General features: G+C 47.3%; 1 protein-coding gene across 2 annotated transcripts; it reads right to left on the bottom strand.

Annotated features, from left to right (window-relative positions):
- Positions 1–6: 6 nt before the first annotated feature.
- LOC121300390 (protein-tyrosine sulfotransferase 2-like) lies at positions 7–15861 on the bottom strand. Of its 2 annotated transcripts, XM_041228987.1 has the most exons (6): positions 15626–15861; positions 13853–14052; positions 3072–3995; positions 2546–2744; positions 1876–1926; positions 7–431 (listed from the first exon to the last, which is right to left on the bottom strand). In XM_041228987.1, the coding sequence occupies exons 3-6, from the start codon at positions 3911–3913 to the stop codon at positions 399–401; spliced, it is 1125 nt and encodes a 374-aa protein (XP_041084921.1). In that variant the 5' UTR covers positions 3914–3995; positions 13853–14052; positions 15626–15861; the 3' UTR covers positions 7–398. The 2 variants fall into 2 exon arrangements, with proteins under 2 accessions (XP_041084921.1, XP_041084922.1); XM_041228988.1 differs by lacking the exon at positions 13853–14052.
- Between the last annotated feature and the right edge of the window lie 206 nt (positions 15862–16067).

Below are 16067 nucleotides of genomic sequence, written 5' to 3'. Positions count from 1 at the left end.
TGCTTCATACAGGCGCCCGCACAGAGGGGTCTGCTGATCTTTAACTCTCTATATGGTTCAGTTTAAGGAAATGATCTGTAATGTGCCTCAATTAGTAAAACGTACAACACAATAACTGCAAGTTAAAATACTGAATGGACATTGATGACAGTGCAAATGCAAATATATTGTGGGATGCATGACTGTCATTCTATTAGTCTTCAGTATTTTAGTCACAGCACCTGGCACACCGTCACGATCTCCTGTACAAATGCCATCCTATACCAGGAAACTGCACTGTCCTGAACTTAAACTAATGTATCAGGTATGGAAACGGCACACTTGTGATTTGGGTTTAGTACAGGCTTGCAAACTCTAAAGAGATATAAAGGATATGTACAAACCTGCTTCCCCCCACTTCACCGCTGCGTCTCGGATGTGTTCTGCATCGCCTGCAAAAAGCAAATCACACTTTAGTTAAAGGGGGCAGTGATGCAAATTTCAAACAATGCCAATCAACTGAACTTTTACGTTTATGAGCTTTTATGCAAAATCAAATAAAACACACAGCCGCTAAATATATAAAAAATAATAATGAAAACGGTGTGGCTGTATTCAGTGAAAAAACAAACCAAAACACTCCCCAGGTACATTGAGATGTCAGTTTGGTTTTGTCACCTTTGCAGAAACCCTGTGGTGAGCGGTCTATCGGATGACAAATGAAGCAGCACCCAGCACAGGAAACCAGGGTGTGCTCCTGCAGCTCCAGATCTGAGAGAGACTTTCTCAGCAAGTGCACGGTTTAACTGACACCTACCTAAACCACTGACGTCACACATGTCCTAAAGACAAATGGTGTTCTAGCAATTTAATTACAAAAGGTGCAGTTTTATACTAATGAGTAACGAGAAACCGGCTCAAACAACCCACTAAAAACAGGTGTGGCTCAAACTCAATCAGCAGCACACACAGATCTCAGAGCAGTATAAATACGACCTGTGTGTGTTTGTTAATGTGGACTGAGGGAGAAGCATTGGCAAGAGGTTCTAAGCTATTCCACAATACAATCTTTAAAACCACAGAAGGAAAGATTATCAGGATTCCATCTTCATCCTACGTGACCTGGACAATCAGAAGAGTGTCCCCTTCAGGAAGCTGAGAGCATGTGCAGGAATATTAAATCTGTTAAGAGATAGGAAGGCACAGCCAGGGAATAGCAACCCGCCCCCGCACACAGCTCTTTACTGAGACACTCAGTGTGAACGAGACACAGAGAATTCCCCTCGGCATACAGAGAGACGCTGCTCTGACAAGTCACAGGGCTTGTTATCTTGCTAAAGCCTTCTCTTGTTCCAGTGTGCTGCAGAGGCTGTGTCTGGACTCACGCAAGCACAAATACAGATAGGGTACATGCATCTGGAAACGGACATGAATAATTACAAGCAATCCAATAACCTCAGTTCAGCTTTCAATCAATAAACACAACAATTACTTAACAAGCCCGAGACGAGCCAAAAACAAATTAACAAAAACAAAAACACCAACCACACCAGCGACCAAGAGCCACAAACGAAAATCGATGACTAATTAATCTGCGGTTTTGAAAGGCTGTCAGATTCTTGCGTCTGGCAGCGAGAAGGAAGAGGTGGGGATCTGCCATTGCAACACAGTGCTGACTGTATCTATCAGTGTGTGCAAACACAGACCCAAACAGAAACGTGCCATTGTCTCACTGCTTCACTTGACTGGGCGTGAGGGACACAGTGGAGGTGATCGAACTGTCAGGAGACTTGGTACTAACACTATGAAGCATGTTTAGTTCTTGGGGAGTATGAGACTGTGTGGATATAAGGAGGCGTCTCCGACACAGTTCACAGCGCTATGGGTCTCGCTCACCTGAGGCTGTCCTTTTAAATTGGCCGGTGCTTTAAAATCTCCCTTCATTACCTGAAAAACAGAAAAGAAGTCACATCTAACAGCTCCCTTCACGATGTGCCGTTCAAAACATCCTACTGGAACAGTGCCACTTTAACCCACTTCCCTGGTCACGGGTAATCCGGCTATTTGTCCAGGAATGAAAGGATTATTTTTCATAATCCCTCTGCTACTCAATAGATGCCTTGAAAGACTGGTGTTGTGAGCCCCCCGTCCCTCCCCCCTCCTCCTCTAATGGAGCTGCACCCAGACTAGACCTGCCGGGCAGGTGAAGAGGAGCGGAGCGCCACTAAAACAAGAATTATTATATCAACTCCCATTTCATTTATATACTGAGCTTTTAGCAATAGACAATGCATTTCTCTCCTTTCCAAAGTGTCTTTCGCCACAGTCCTTTACTTTATTCTGTGGCTTCGTTGCGCTGTCATCTTTGTCTGCATTTCCAGCCGCCTTAAAGAAGCGAGTCGTGCATAACAGAAGTTCCTAACGCTTTTTTCATTGCATCAAGAGGACTGACTGACTGACTGAGACAGCTGTGTGGGCGGTGCGAGTCATGTGGCTTTGCCTGCCCATTGTGTGAGCTCCAGCTTGACTCCAGCACTGCTGAAGACCCTTCAGAGATCATGCCTACCCGCTGAGTGTTATTGACCACGAGAGGGTCCGGGCTGCCATAGTTGGGCGGGTTGGCGTTGGGGTCGTACCCAAGCCGGGTCAGCATGGGCGCGATCTCGGCCATGTCCATCATCACGTCCATGGGAATGTGCCCCACCCACTTGGACAGTGCCTCCAGATTCACGGGCTTGATCACCTGGTCCGTGGAGCGTTCCGTCCTGCAGAGGCACAGCACACACACACACACTCAGGAGCGACAAAATATCAACCAGGAGCGACAGACAGGTTTCTAGGAGCGCTCAAAATACCAAAGTTACACAGAAAACAGAAGCAACAACACAGCGAGAGCCGCGTGTCCTTACGAGGCCCATTCCACGGCACGCGTGTTACAGCAACATTAGGGGCTCTGGAAAGCACATAGCTTTTGGCTGTACAACTTAAAAAATATATGTGTTAAACAAGATCTCAGCCTCCGTTGCAATGCAGGAGCTCCAAACTATAAGACACGGAGCGTGGAATGGGCTGCGGGCGTCCAGGCCCCTTACTTGGAGAGGGAGACTCCGCCAGGCTTGCCGATGGCGTCCTCGTGGTGCAGCACGGCCTCGTCCCAGCGGATCTCCAGGAAGCGCATGATCTCCTGCATGGACCTGCGCGGGTGCAGCACCAGCTGCTCGTAGTGCACCGGCTTGCACCGGGCCGGCCCCACCTGCAGGCACTGAGAGTACATGGCCTCCACTGCCTTGTTCCACTTGACTAGGCAGTCGCGGTAGCTGCTCAGGTCGAAGCCGGCGATGGTCACCTTGCGGCTGATCATGGAGTGCACCGAGGCCCGGCCGTCGCGGAGCAGCAGCAGGAACCTGGAGTTGGGGAACAGATGGGAGAGGTAGAGGGAGGACTTGAGCGTGAAGGGGTCCTTGTTGCAGAGGTACTGGGCCGGCTCTCCGTGCCGGGCGATCACCTCCAGGATAAAAGCCTGCACTGCGGAGTCCAGCACCTGATCTGTCACTCCCGCCTCGTCCAGCCTCATCTTCTCCCGCTCGGACTTGGACCAGGCCTGGCGCATGGCCAGCAGGCGTGGGATGATGCGGGTCTCCTCCCCGCAGCGGATCTCAGGGTGCGCGTCCAGCATGGCTCGCATGAGGGTGGTACCGCTACGAGGGACCCCGCCCACGAAGATCAGCGGCATGTCCTTGTTGTAGTGGTACTCCACGCGCTGCCAGTCCACCACAGACAGGCCGTCCTGCTCCGGCCGCATCACCGCGCCTGAGCCCTTCCTGTACACCTCCTCCCGCTGGCACTCCAGGACCTGCTGGCACACGTGCGCCATCAGCAGCATGCCGGCCACGCAGCCTGCTGCCACAGCAACCCGCCTGGTGGAGAGGCGCATACTCCAAAAAACACAAGGCTCTCCGCTTGAGTTTGAACACTAATGTCCCACCGCCAGCGATGAGCTTCTAACCATTGCAGATCTAGAGGGAAGGGCAGAGAGAGAGAGAGAGATCATGTTCCTTCACTTATCCTTATTTAATCAATTGCTATTGCCACATGAGTTAAGAGAAGAGGGCACACGCAGAGGTAAAGCACTGCATGTAATTTGTTTTATTTGTGTGCAGACCTGTACAAATGAAATGATTGCATACGGAGAATGAAACGCTGCATTCGCTGCTGTTCAGATTTAGAAAAACCAGGCTTTCAGTAAAAAGGACAGCAGACACTTAATTATCCAGACTCCTCATGGAGTAGAACATGAAATGCTTTCATTTTTACACTAAATGAGTTTTGGCTAGTCCAGAGTTTCAAATAATCAGGTCTTGGTTAATCAAGCGGCAGCTGGACTTGCATCGGTATATTAAAACTACTTATTTATAGACTTTAAAAGATTGCGTTTCTATCATTCAGCAAAACAAGTTACTGTAATCACCAAAGCCAAACAGAAGCAGACAGAAAACCGAATCCGAATATCATTTTTACCACAATCTTTGTCTTGCCAGCTTGTCTCCAACAGCAACTAAAAGACTTCCCATCCCTGAATTGAGACAGATGGGCCTGGTCTCTGCTCCAGCTGAACAGCAGCAGAGCGAGTCACTCCTCCTGCTGCTCTGTGCAGATAAAGTGCTCCCTTATTTGCTCTTATCAAGACCCCTTGCTGTTTGTTCTATATTTAAGTACCTCATTTGTAACGCATGGCAGTGTCACAAACCTGCTTAATTCACAAATATTTGTTTTGAATAGATTGCACTTTATACACAAGCAATGCAACAGGAACACCAAGGACAGAGACACCCTTTGCACCCTTTGGCAAAATTGTTTTTTCGTTGGAGAACACTAATTCGCCCCAACAGCTGCTCTAGCGTTACAACACTTTAATGCAAACCCTGCTTCGGACACGTTTCTGCCGCGGACGAGAGATGCACGCTTTCCTCGTACAGCCAGAGATCAACACACATGCTGATTATTCTGAACTTCAGTGATGAATCTGCAGGTGGTCGTGAAGGTGTCCCACTGCTCTGGCTGAACTGGGAAGTCTCCACTACCATCGATCCTGCCACTTACCAGAACAGTACCAGCGGAGCGCCACGCTGCCAAATATACTGTCACTGTGCTCACTTCTCTGGAGTGGCAGCAGCCACGGGAACAGTGTCCTGGTTTTACAGAGTGCTACAATACACACGGCACAGTGTCAATTCTTCCATTAGGCAAAGCACAGGGCCAGAAGCGTCACTCCCTCTTCCAGTATCTAGAGCTGCACTCCCTGGTGGCGTCTGGAGTAAGCATGTTTCACCAAGACTGTGTCATTACAGAAATGACAAGAGCATGTTATAAACACTTGCAATTTATCTACCTGTGCCTTCCCAGAATGGGCTGTACAAAAAGTACTCCATTCGTTAATCACTTTGAACTCAAACTGAAATCATGACTAATGCAGCAACCTTTCACCTTTTCCTTACAGAAGATACTTGAAATAAAACTGCAATGCCATCAGCTAATACAAAGCCCTGGAGTGACGGCTTCTTTCACTTTCTTCTCTGACTCCTCTCTCTTTGCCTTTCTATTTTCCTCTCTGCCTTGCATCTAGTTTGCCTTTCATTATGTTTAGTGTACTGGACTGATCCTTGCTCTGTATTTGTGTAACACAAAACCAAACTGGAGTGTGCAAGGTGTTTGCAGTGTTACTGTTTTCACCACCTCTGTTGTTTTGGGTTTTTTTCCTACACCTGATCTTCTGGCTCAGCACACTCGAGGACTATTCAGGCATCCCTAAATTCCTGTGCGGAAGACTTGGACTGTGCTGTCAAGTGGAGACACAGCAATTACTGCTTGCAACAGAGGACTAGGCTCTGGGTCTCAGTTCAGTACACACGGCTGGTTTCAATCTCCCTGCTTTGAGCCATGTGCGTCCAGGTGTGCAATTACAAGACAGACGCAGCCCTGAGACTGCAACCCTTCATACAGCACAGGGTCTTGATGCAGACAGTCCCCAGGAAAGATGCATGAAGAGCGATCAGCCACTGCATCGCACTAAATAAGAATAACATTAAGAATATTTATCAGCTGGGCTGTATTTTTTTCATTGTGAAAAATTGCTTATTTCAAGGCACTTCACGGTCTAAAACAGATATTTCATGATCAGACATAATGTTTATTAAAACAATAAAATACTGTGGTCACATTCAAAATGGATCACTTTTCACTGCAGTAAAATCTTTCTAAATATTTCAATAGTTACCTGAACAACAGTAAATGTTAAATTGCAGAATAAAAACAACAACAGATACGTGACGGTCCCCCTTTTTGTCCTGGCAGAGCGATTATTAAGCAGAAATATTTTCGATCTCTGATGCAGCCTGTGTTTTTTTCCGCTGAAGACACTTTATAGAAACATGCTGTGTTCAGTCACTAACCGGACACAACCTGAATCAGCTGCCAGGTTCCTGAACGTGACAGGCAGTGATTCAGTAAAGCAAACGCGGGCTGAGAAAACATCTACACTTACATTAGTCTTTAAGAAATACGAATTACTACACATTACACAGCAATGGGTACATTTCAGAGAAATCATGAAACCTGTGACAAGCGTGGAAAGAAATGTTTTTCTGAGTAATATCATAAACGCTGACCTTTAAAAGTCAGACTGTAATCACTCACGAAAAAATAATATTGACAAGTAAATAAAATGCTTATCATAAAACTAAAACACAAGGAAGGAAAGGAAACTGCCCACACCCTAGACAGAAACTCCAATTCAGACTGCTATGGAAAATGCTGCCCTTGTAAACGTGCCTGCCCGGTAATAGAGGATGTCTAAACTGCTGTTCAGAACAGGCGCCTCTGTGTTCTCACCAGCACGAAATCACATCAGCAACGTCACTCCGTTCCAATTCCATCTGAACTTGACTGGCTTCAGAATTGATTTTACAATCCGGCCTCTGGCTTACAGGATTATCCCTGGATCCCTGCCTCTGCACCTGACTGCTCTCTAAATATCCCAGACTCCAGAGAGTTCAGGGACGCTTCCCAATAGGAAAGAACCACAGACCAGGAGCGTTTCCTTTACATCACAGAAAATAAAACAAGTGTATCCCAGCATCCTTCCTTGTCAAACCATTTCTTAGTAGATACCAGCAAGTCAGGCTGGCTGAGCGATCCCCTTCAGTAAGCATATGATTTCTGAAATTCAATATTTTAATTTAGGAGTTCAAGAAGTTGCCCTGCCAAAACTTTGAAAAAAACACGATGCATTATAAAACATAGATAGGAAATGTAATGTGGTGCAATTCTACACACAGTGACTGAAGGGGATGTGGAACTGTGTAATTACACCCAAAACAATACCCGACTGTTCTCCAAAATATAATAACGATAATGAGGATCTGCAAATCTCTTCTGCAGAGGATTTCCAACCACAAGGACCCACCCTTCCTGCAAGCAAGGGGAGCTGGGTCCTTTCACTGACCCCAGGAAGGCTTAACCCTGTACTGCAGGGTCAGTCACTCGGTTTGTTTGATCCACTATCAGACTGGAGCCACCCCTACACTCTAGACTGAGTTTCATCTCAGACCAGGGGCTCGCTGTTGCTCTGGGAGCTGCTCCTTATTGATTCTTCCTTCTGGTAGTTTATCATTCAACAGCTTGAACTGTTCAATACCACCAAGGACTGACCCAGACTGAAACACTAAGCCAGAGAGGGCGGTGGTGACACTTAAACTGGGGGGGGGGGGTTCTCTTTTTCTTAAACAAAAGGTTTTTTTTTTAATCATGCTTAAAATGTCTCATAAAAAAAAAAAATGTAGCTAATTGTATAACTTTAAATATGTCTCCATCCAAATGAAGTAAACTATCCAGTGAACACAAAGGACGGTCTTGTGACTCTGAAGAGAGCAGGACAGCCCAGTGGAACCCTGTTACCACAGCACTGGTCAGAGGCGGAAGAGCCTCGCTGCTTTCCCTCTGCCTCGGCCCCAGCCCATGAGCTGGAACGCTGGTCAGCAGGAGTTTGGTGCTTGATGCCTGGGTGCTGAAGCGGGGGGATTAGTACCGGATCTTCACAGAGCTCTCGGCTCAGTTCCACTCTAAGTGCGCAGTTGAACCGCTGTTGTGTGGGATGCTTTCCCGTGTGACACAGAGTGCTGTTAGAAGCGGTCATGTGGGAAGCGTTTTGTGGTTAAAGGACTATTTTTACAGAATGTGACATCCTGTCCAAGCCTACAGGCAGGCGGTTTGGGAGAGCTGATCACATGATCTCAGTCTGCCAGGGCTGCCGAGCACTCTTAAGCAATTCTGATACTGAAACGTCTCCCTTTTGTATTTCATGTTAGATACGGCACATCAGCTACAGACAGAGAATTCCCCATCACCAGAACCACAGAACAGCGGCGAGGACTCCTGCCAGACGCGAATGCTCTTCTGTTTGAAAAGCAGCATGCGATTCCACTGGGGCTGTACACCAGGTAACCCAGCGCATAACTAACAGCCCCTGAATAATCAATGCCAAAATATTAGGTCAAGTAAAGGTCACAGCAAATACTTCAAGAAAATCAATCAGTAATTGACTCAATCAAACAACTGATGAAGTACAGCTCACAGAATTGCTGGTCCCAGGACAGATCAATAACAGATGAAAGCAGTAAGTGAACGTCAATGAGAGAGGTGAATTGGGACCCTCTGGGGGAGCAGCTCCTATCCTCCTGGGGCGCTCTGTCCCTCTTAAACGACAGCAAATAAATTAGTGTGGTGTCTCCAGAGATAACAAGTGTATCAACCACACCATGCGATCCAGCTGCCACACACAGTGCTACTGCAGCCACACACCTTCCTGGATCCTTGCAACACAAGGGCAGGCAGGGCCAGGAACATCCTGCCCTTCTTTTCTTAACCACATCAACGCCGTTTTCAGCAGAGTGATCTTTACTTGCAGATATGTGTTAATCATTCTGCTGTCACCTCTTGCAGCCAGTGCATAGGAACCAGGGCCCCGGACTTCACTGCATTTCAAACACACACAACAGCAGCAGCCATCCTCCAGCAGACTTGGGAAACGACACTCGGGCAGGTGGAGATTCAGTTAAAGATGCAAAGTCACAATGGGGGGGGGTTTCTCTGATTGCTGTCACAGACACACTAGGATTCCTGCTGAGCAACAACAGTTACATTTACCTTGCCTCCGAAACCAAACACAGCATTGGGGACCTCCACCACACATCTGAAAATAACGGTTTCAGAACTCAAATACAATTCTGATTCTGTTGCTAAGAGACCGTTAAAAAAAAAAAAACTTACCAAAGTCCCTTGCAATTGTAATCTAGTAGCTTGAGAACCTAGTTAAATGACAAAGAGCCGTTCCGAAGAGCTGGCCAAGCACATTCAGAGCAGTGCCCTCCACTCCTGCCATCGTAACAAGGGTTCACCCTGCCCAACAATGAAGCCTCTCTCTCCTCTCGGAGCACAGCAATCCTCTCAGAGCACAGCTTACAAGCATATTAGACATTCTGATCACTCCCAGCAAAGACGACTAGGTTGTTTGCAATCCACTTTTCAGAGCCCTTGCAAAGGCTAATCGAAAGGTGTGTGTGTGTGAATGCGAGTGTCTGTATCACTAATTAGATTTGTACAGCGCTGCTTCTTGCCAGGGGTAACGCACAGCGCTTTAGAGACGACAAGGTCCACATTGCAACAAAGCGATGACACAAACACCTGGAAAGAGACGTCCTCTGGAATCTTTGGAGATTGGAAAGTCGTTAGAGAGAGAAAATAGAGGAGGGAACGCCAGAGCTTAGAGGCACACAGTTTAAAGAGATCAGTTGAGCCGTGCCGGGTGTGTACAGCCTGTTCAAGGAGGAAGACATTTCTTATCTCAAGTGCCTTTCCTGTGACATAAAAGGAGAAATCCAGAGTTACAAAAACGCTTTCTAAACCATCATGGGCCGATGGCACCACCCACACAGTGGAATTAGAGAATGAAAATGATACATCTAAAAAGCAGTGACTAATGACTTAAAAGGCTGCAAATGACTGTAGCAAAGCTAATCTGCTTTCACACTGGGCGCTGTATCTGGATGCAATGGTGATGGGACATTACAGAAGGGCAGCAATGACAGAGCCGGCAGCGTGGTGTCACTCCACAGAGACAGCTTCAGAAAGGGACCCCGTCGAGAATGAGGGCAGGCTGCAGCTCCCTTCAAGACAGAAACGGCAAGTTTAATGGCAGAGTTGGCTGTGCAAGATACAAAGCAATTTGCACAAGGCATATAATCCACCCAACTGCCCCATTTAGACTGACCATAAATCAATGCAGGAAAACAGTGTTGAATGAGGGCCTCATTGAGGAGCAGGGGGGGGGGGGGGGGGGGGGGGGCATTACTCAAGACCAGCTGAAGTACAGAGGGGAGCAAGATGGGGGATCCTCCACACCCTCCTCCAACCCCAGTCAGGATCCCAGACTGTGGACCCTGTCCTCCCCTTCACCTCTCAACTGAACTAACATTTTCTTTTCAGTTTCATCAGGCTTATCCAGGAAACCCTGAACAGAAGACACTACAGGAACGGGACCTCCAGCCAGCAGATCCCTGGGTCCAGATAGCACGGAACACCAGGGGGAACAGGAGGGCAGAATGCGACTGCCCCAGGGAACACGAAACCAGCACCAGTCTGACTAGTATCAACTGCTGTCCGAAAGACCAAGACACTCCTCAAGCACGTCACGAGAAGACATGTTCGAAGCAGCGAGAAACAGAGTGGACTCCCACTGCTATTGAACAGGAGTCGCTGCATTGTCTGCAGAACCAGGAGCATGACATAACTGTGCCACTTCACAGCTTAAGAGAGACGCTGGTCTGAAAACAGAAATGGGAGCAAGTTAGACCCTGCAGCAGTGCTCTGATCACTCTCGACCCACAGGAGAATTCACACAGCCTCCATGTGTAACAAGAGAATGAATCACAAACAGCACTGCAGACTGATCCCACAATACATGACTGAGAACTGCAGGAATTAATCAAAGCTTTTTACTGGCCTTTAATTACTCCATGAAAAAAGCCACATCCAGACATCATCATCACCACCATAATAACTCTTTCTACACACGGCGCGAAGACAAGGCAAGACCTCAAGGTCCCGTCTAGACAGAAGGGGTTAATCCAATATTTGAATATTGCATTTCAAGCAGAGTTGGTTTCAATGTTGGTTCTCTTGCTAAAACACACACAGAGCCGGATTGCAGCACTGGGTCGTCTCATCTCCTCCCAGACTGAGTCGCGCGCCTGCTCCTTGTAAAGGGCACAGGGGCGGTCAGGTCCCACTGAGCCGATAGGATTACACAGCCCTGCAGCCCCCCCTCTGCTTCAAGCACAATAGGCTCCTGTGAAAAGCATCAGCTGCTTCTGCTCCGGCATAGAGGAACTTATTTACAAGCACTTTCACTTTACTGGAGCACCCCTTCATCACGCACACAAACACAGGAATACATTACTGCTCAATGCAACACACACACACTAAAACTGAAGCTTTTTGAAGTGACAGGGCTTCACTGACTCTCAGTATGCATGTACATATGCACACAGGCTTGCATGCATAGGGATGGATAATAAGACTGTTGCAAAGCAGTTTCACCTATTCTAGGTTTTATTATGAGCTTGATTAGCTACAGTGTATAGGTGTGTCTTATTAAACTCAAAGTAAAACCAGGAATGGATCAAACTGCTATGCAATGAGAGTCTTATTTCCAACCCTGGAAAAATGTATGTGAATTTAGTGGTTATGAAAAATGAGGGACTAATTGTATAGCGCGTCAGAACCTGGAAGGGGAGGGGTATTAATCCCTCCCTCGTCAGCAAACAAAACCAATTTAATACAACATCTCTTCCCCTGCTGCAGCGAGTGCGGGGGTCTGTCTGTCCCTTTTCATCCACCGTCATGCTTGCTAGGTTTAGTGAAAAAGAACGACTCCAGTTACATGAAAACAGATTCCCTGTCGTCTAGCCACTGAGCGCCATCTCAACCCTGAAGCATCCCTCTCCTTCCATCTGCTGCAAAACTGTCATATGTCACCAGGCTAAATGCACATTATACGTCAGTTTTACACAGCCTGCAGTTTTAAGGGATTTTAAGGCAGGACCGCCCACACTTCTTGAAACTTGTGTGAGGCTGTCAGGAATCAGGCTCTGGTCAGCAAATACTCACATGGCTATGTCAGCAACAAGGACCTGGATATGGCACAGGATTTCTGCACCCCAAAACCCATCCATCCTGATTCAATCACTCGATTCCCAGTGGGGAAAGAGGATCCTTAGCAATGCTAGCAAATCCACCCAAAAACACCAAACCCAAAAAGCTTCTGCCAGACTAACAGGAGAACACGTGGAAGCAGTTAGTGATCAGAATTCGGTCTGTGCCTTGCACGCTAGTCAAACAATAAAAACAAACTATTATAAAGGGCTGTAGGTCTACAGAATTGCTCTAGGAAAGGCTGGAATGATGACAGCGCTATAGAAGGAGTCTTCAAGGTGAACTCTTTCGTGAAGCCCTCAGGGGAGCGCGTGTGCAGCGGTGCCCGGCTCTCTTTCCACGGGTCGTTCCCAAGCAGCCCCCCATGAGAGAGCAGCTCAGGCAGGCCGGGGGGTCCCGCTGGAGTGCTTTGCCACGGCCAGCACAATAATCCCAGACGGCAGAGTGTAATTCCCTCAGTCACCGCAACCACTAAATTACACAAACTCAGGAGGCTCAGTTTTCAAGCAACTGCATTACGCTGGCAGAACATCAATATCTCTTTTCTAATTGTTCCCCTAACAGCTGAGAGAGCTCACTGCTAGCACACGGGGAACCTGAAACAAAAGCTGCCAATCTCCGAACAGGAGCTCCAGCACACAGAGCGGCTGACTGAACAGACTCCAGCACAGGCTTCAGATTAACTACGAGGATGAAATCACGAGCAAGCACTGTGACAGCACTGCAGGAAAGAAACTACAATTCAATGGTGCACCTTCACACAAACACTGTAGCTTTCAAAAAGGGGAAAACACTGAGTTCTCAGAAGCTTCTTACAAAGCCAGAGGAAGCCGAGTATTAGCATTGCACGCGCACACCCACCCACACTGTCTCTCACCGTGCCGGAGCAGAATCAAAGAGCCACACGAGAAGAGAAATAATCCTAATGATCCATTGAGGCATTCTGTCTAATAGGAGAGGACAGTCACACTGACAACAGCACTGCAGCACAAGAACACACATTATTCTGCAAAAGCAGGAGCGCAGACGAAAGAGTAGCTCTGAGTTTTGAACAGGAAGCAGCCACTTCCCATTCAAAGCAGGTGGCTGGCACTCAAACAGTGTCTCTAATAAACTGCTAATGAGAAAACAGACTGAACACACCTAGCGATCAGGCATTACCCTGTGACTGTTACGTGGTGAACCACCCTGTCATCTATTTCTTACAGCTGCAGTACACTGCAAATGCACCTCCGCACTATTCCGCTATTTTAATTTAGGGCAGTTCACTTACAATGTACTGTGAATCAGCCAAACCAGAAATGAAACGTATTTGTGAATTATCGACTCATGCAACAGAAAGGGAGCAACGCCCCCCACTTCCTTCTGTTCCTTTTGAGTTTCGTTATGCCTCATTTTTTGTTCTCTAGGTGTGAATCGACACTGCATGTTCTCCAGGTGTGAGAAGCAATAGTGCATGTTTTCCAGGTGTGAAATGATATTTAATAAAAACTGTGAATTTGTAAAGTACAGCACAGGACAGTTGGTGTGGACAGGCCTACCCTTGAATGGGTGGAATTTGTAAATGATCACAGTGGAATAGCGAGGGAGCAAGGGTCTTCCTCACCATTACTCTCGGCTGCTCCTCTTCCAGTGCGATTCCTCCACTTGGTGGTGCACTGTGCTCTGGACAGTTCCCCAGCTCACTGCCTCACAGTCCAGTCTCTACCACACAGCTTTCCTGGGTCTCTCCGTCAGCATGGCCACAACTTCCAGCAGAGCGCACGTGGCGGAATAGATAGGAGGTGTCAAATAAAAAGAAATAAACTGGCAAAGAAAAACAGGAGCGAGTCAAGTAAGAGCGAGAGAGGACAAACACAAATAAACATTTTCACCTGGATCTGGGGTGAAGCTTAGGAGGTGCGATTTCAGCCCAGAACTCTAACCACTGAGCTACTCAAACCCACTGCAGCCCAGCACTCTAACCACTGAGCTACTCAAACCCACTGCCTTCCACACTGCAGCCCAGCACTCTAACCACTGAGCTACTCAAACCCACTGCCTTCCACACTGCAGCCCAGCACTCTAACCACTGAGCTACTCAAACCCACTGCCTTCCACACTGCAGCCCAGCACTCTAACCACTGAGCTACTCAAACCCACTGCCTTCCACACTGCAGCCCAGCACTCTAACCACTGAGCTACTCAAACCCACTGCCTTCCACACTGCAGCCCAGCACTCTAACCACTGAGCTACTCAAACCCACTGCCTTCCACACTGCAGCCCAGCACTCTAACCACTGAGCTACTCAAACCCACTGCCTTCCACACTGCAGCCCAGCACTCTAACCACTGAGCTACTCAAACCACTGCCTTCCACACTGCAGCCCAGCACTCTAACCACTGAGCTACTCAAACCCACTTCCTTCGAAACAGCAAGCACGGTGTGTGATGTACTGCATTTAAAGGCGAATACAAATCACCGTTCATTAAAAACTAATTATTTAATTATACACTCGCTGTCATTAACGCAGCCTTGTCAAGCCCTCTAGTATAACGCTGTTCTCCCGGCTACACTGAAGGGGGGCGTGCTTTGCCAGAGGGGCTCCTTCAGTCTTTCCTTGGGGAACTCTAACCCTATACCCGACAAGTAACCGAGTCCAGGTTACTATAACAGCAATGGCAATGCACGAAGCGCCTGTGGCGGCTTGTTTTTACAGCACAGTTACTGTAACGCGAGAACATCACTTATTCAAAGTAAATGTATTGGAAGGAATCTGCTGAAACCTGCAATTTTCAGGGTTTAGCAAACGTTTGACTTGGCAGTTCACGTGAGTCTATTTTCTCCTTTTGCGCTTTACCCTCGTCAAAAAGAAAGTTAGACAAACAACTGAGTTATGTCCGTATCACGGGGCGTGTTTTTTGTTTGTTTGTTTTTTGTTTTTGTTTTTTTAAATACTAATAAATTCATTTGCATTAAGACAATTTTTGTGCAGCCGTTTGATTTTGGGCATCTCAATTCTATATATGCAAACTTCAGGTTTATTTTTTGTAAGGCAAAAGTGGGAAACGCAACGCTAACAGCAGCCCGTTCTTTGTACCGAGTGTTATAAGCTACAGTACCGCGCCACTGCTCACATTTCACACGTAATTAAAACCAGCAGGGAAAACAAATAAATAAATAAAAACATTAGTGCATATATGGAGGATCTCTCAGAAGCCTGGCACACGGTAGATCGATTCTGCTCTGTTTAGAAACGATGTTATTAAAAGTTAACGTGGAGCTAGACGGGGTTTATCTCCAGATCACCAGGATATGAACGCCACCGCAAAACTTACTGAGGAACCCGCACACACACGCAGTTAATACTGGATAAAAACAAAACAACACCGCGCTTACCAACGCTTATTCTGTCTTCCCACTCGACGGCCGTCTCTTTCAGGTTGTTTACACACAATTCTCGGTCTGGAAACGGCATGAAATGTTGGAATTTGAAAAGCCAGCAGCGCTCTCTCTCACCACCCTGTCCTTACCGTGCTGGCTAAGCGCAGAGGCGGCGCTGCTGCTGGAGCTTCATTACTGCGCGATGACGCCAGGCGCAAAGCCCACAGTGGTGAGGTGAGGTGCCCTGTGAATGTTTCCTGCAGAATTAGATTCATTGTTACTTCATGATATACTAACACTAGACTGAAAGCAGAGAAATGACCCCCTTTCACAGGATGGAAACATCTAATGCTGTGTGTATTACAGCTGGAGAGGCTCTCCCAGACAGATACAGGAAAATATAATACAGTACTGCCTTAAAACGTGGCACCCGTTTACAAATGCCATATATATGTGT

This window comes from Polyodon spathula, chromosome 25 (genome assembly GCF_017654505.1).
Source record: "Polyodon spathula isolate WHYD16114869_AA chromosome 25, ASM1765450v1, whole genome shotgun sequence".
NCBI lineage: Eukaryota > Metazoa > Chordata > Actinopteri > Acipenseriformes > Polyodontidae > Polyodon > Polyodon spathula.
Note: the sequence above shows the minus strand (reverse complement) of the source record. Positions and strands in the feature narration are given on the sequence as shown.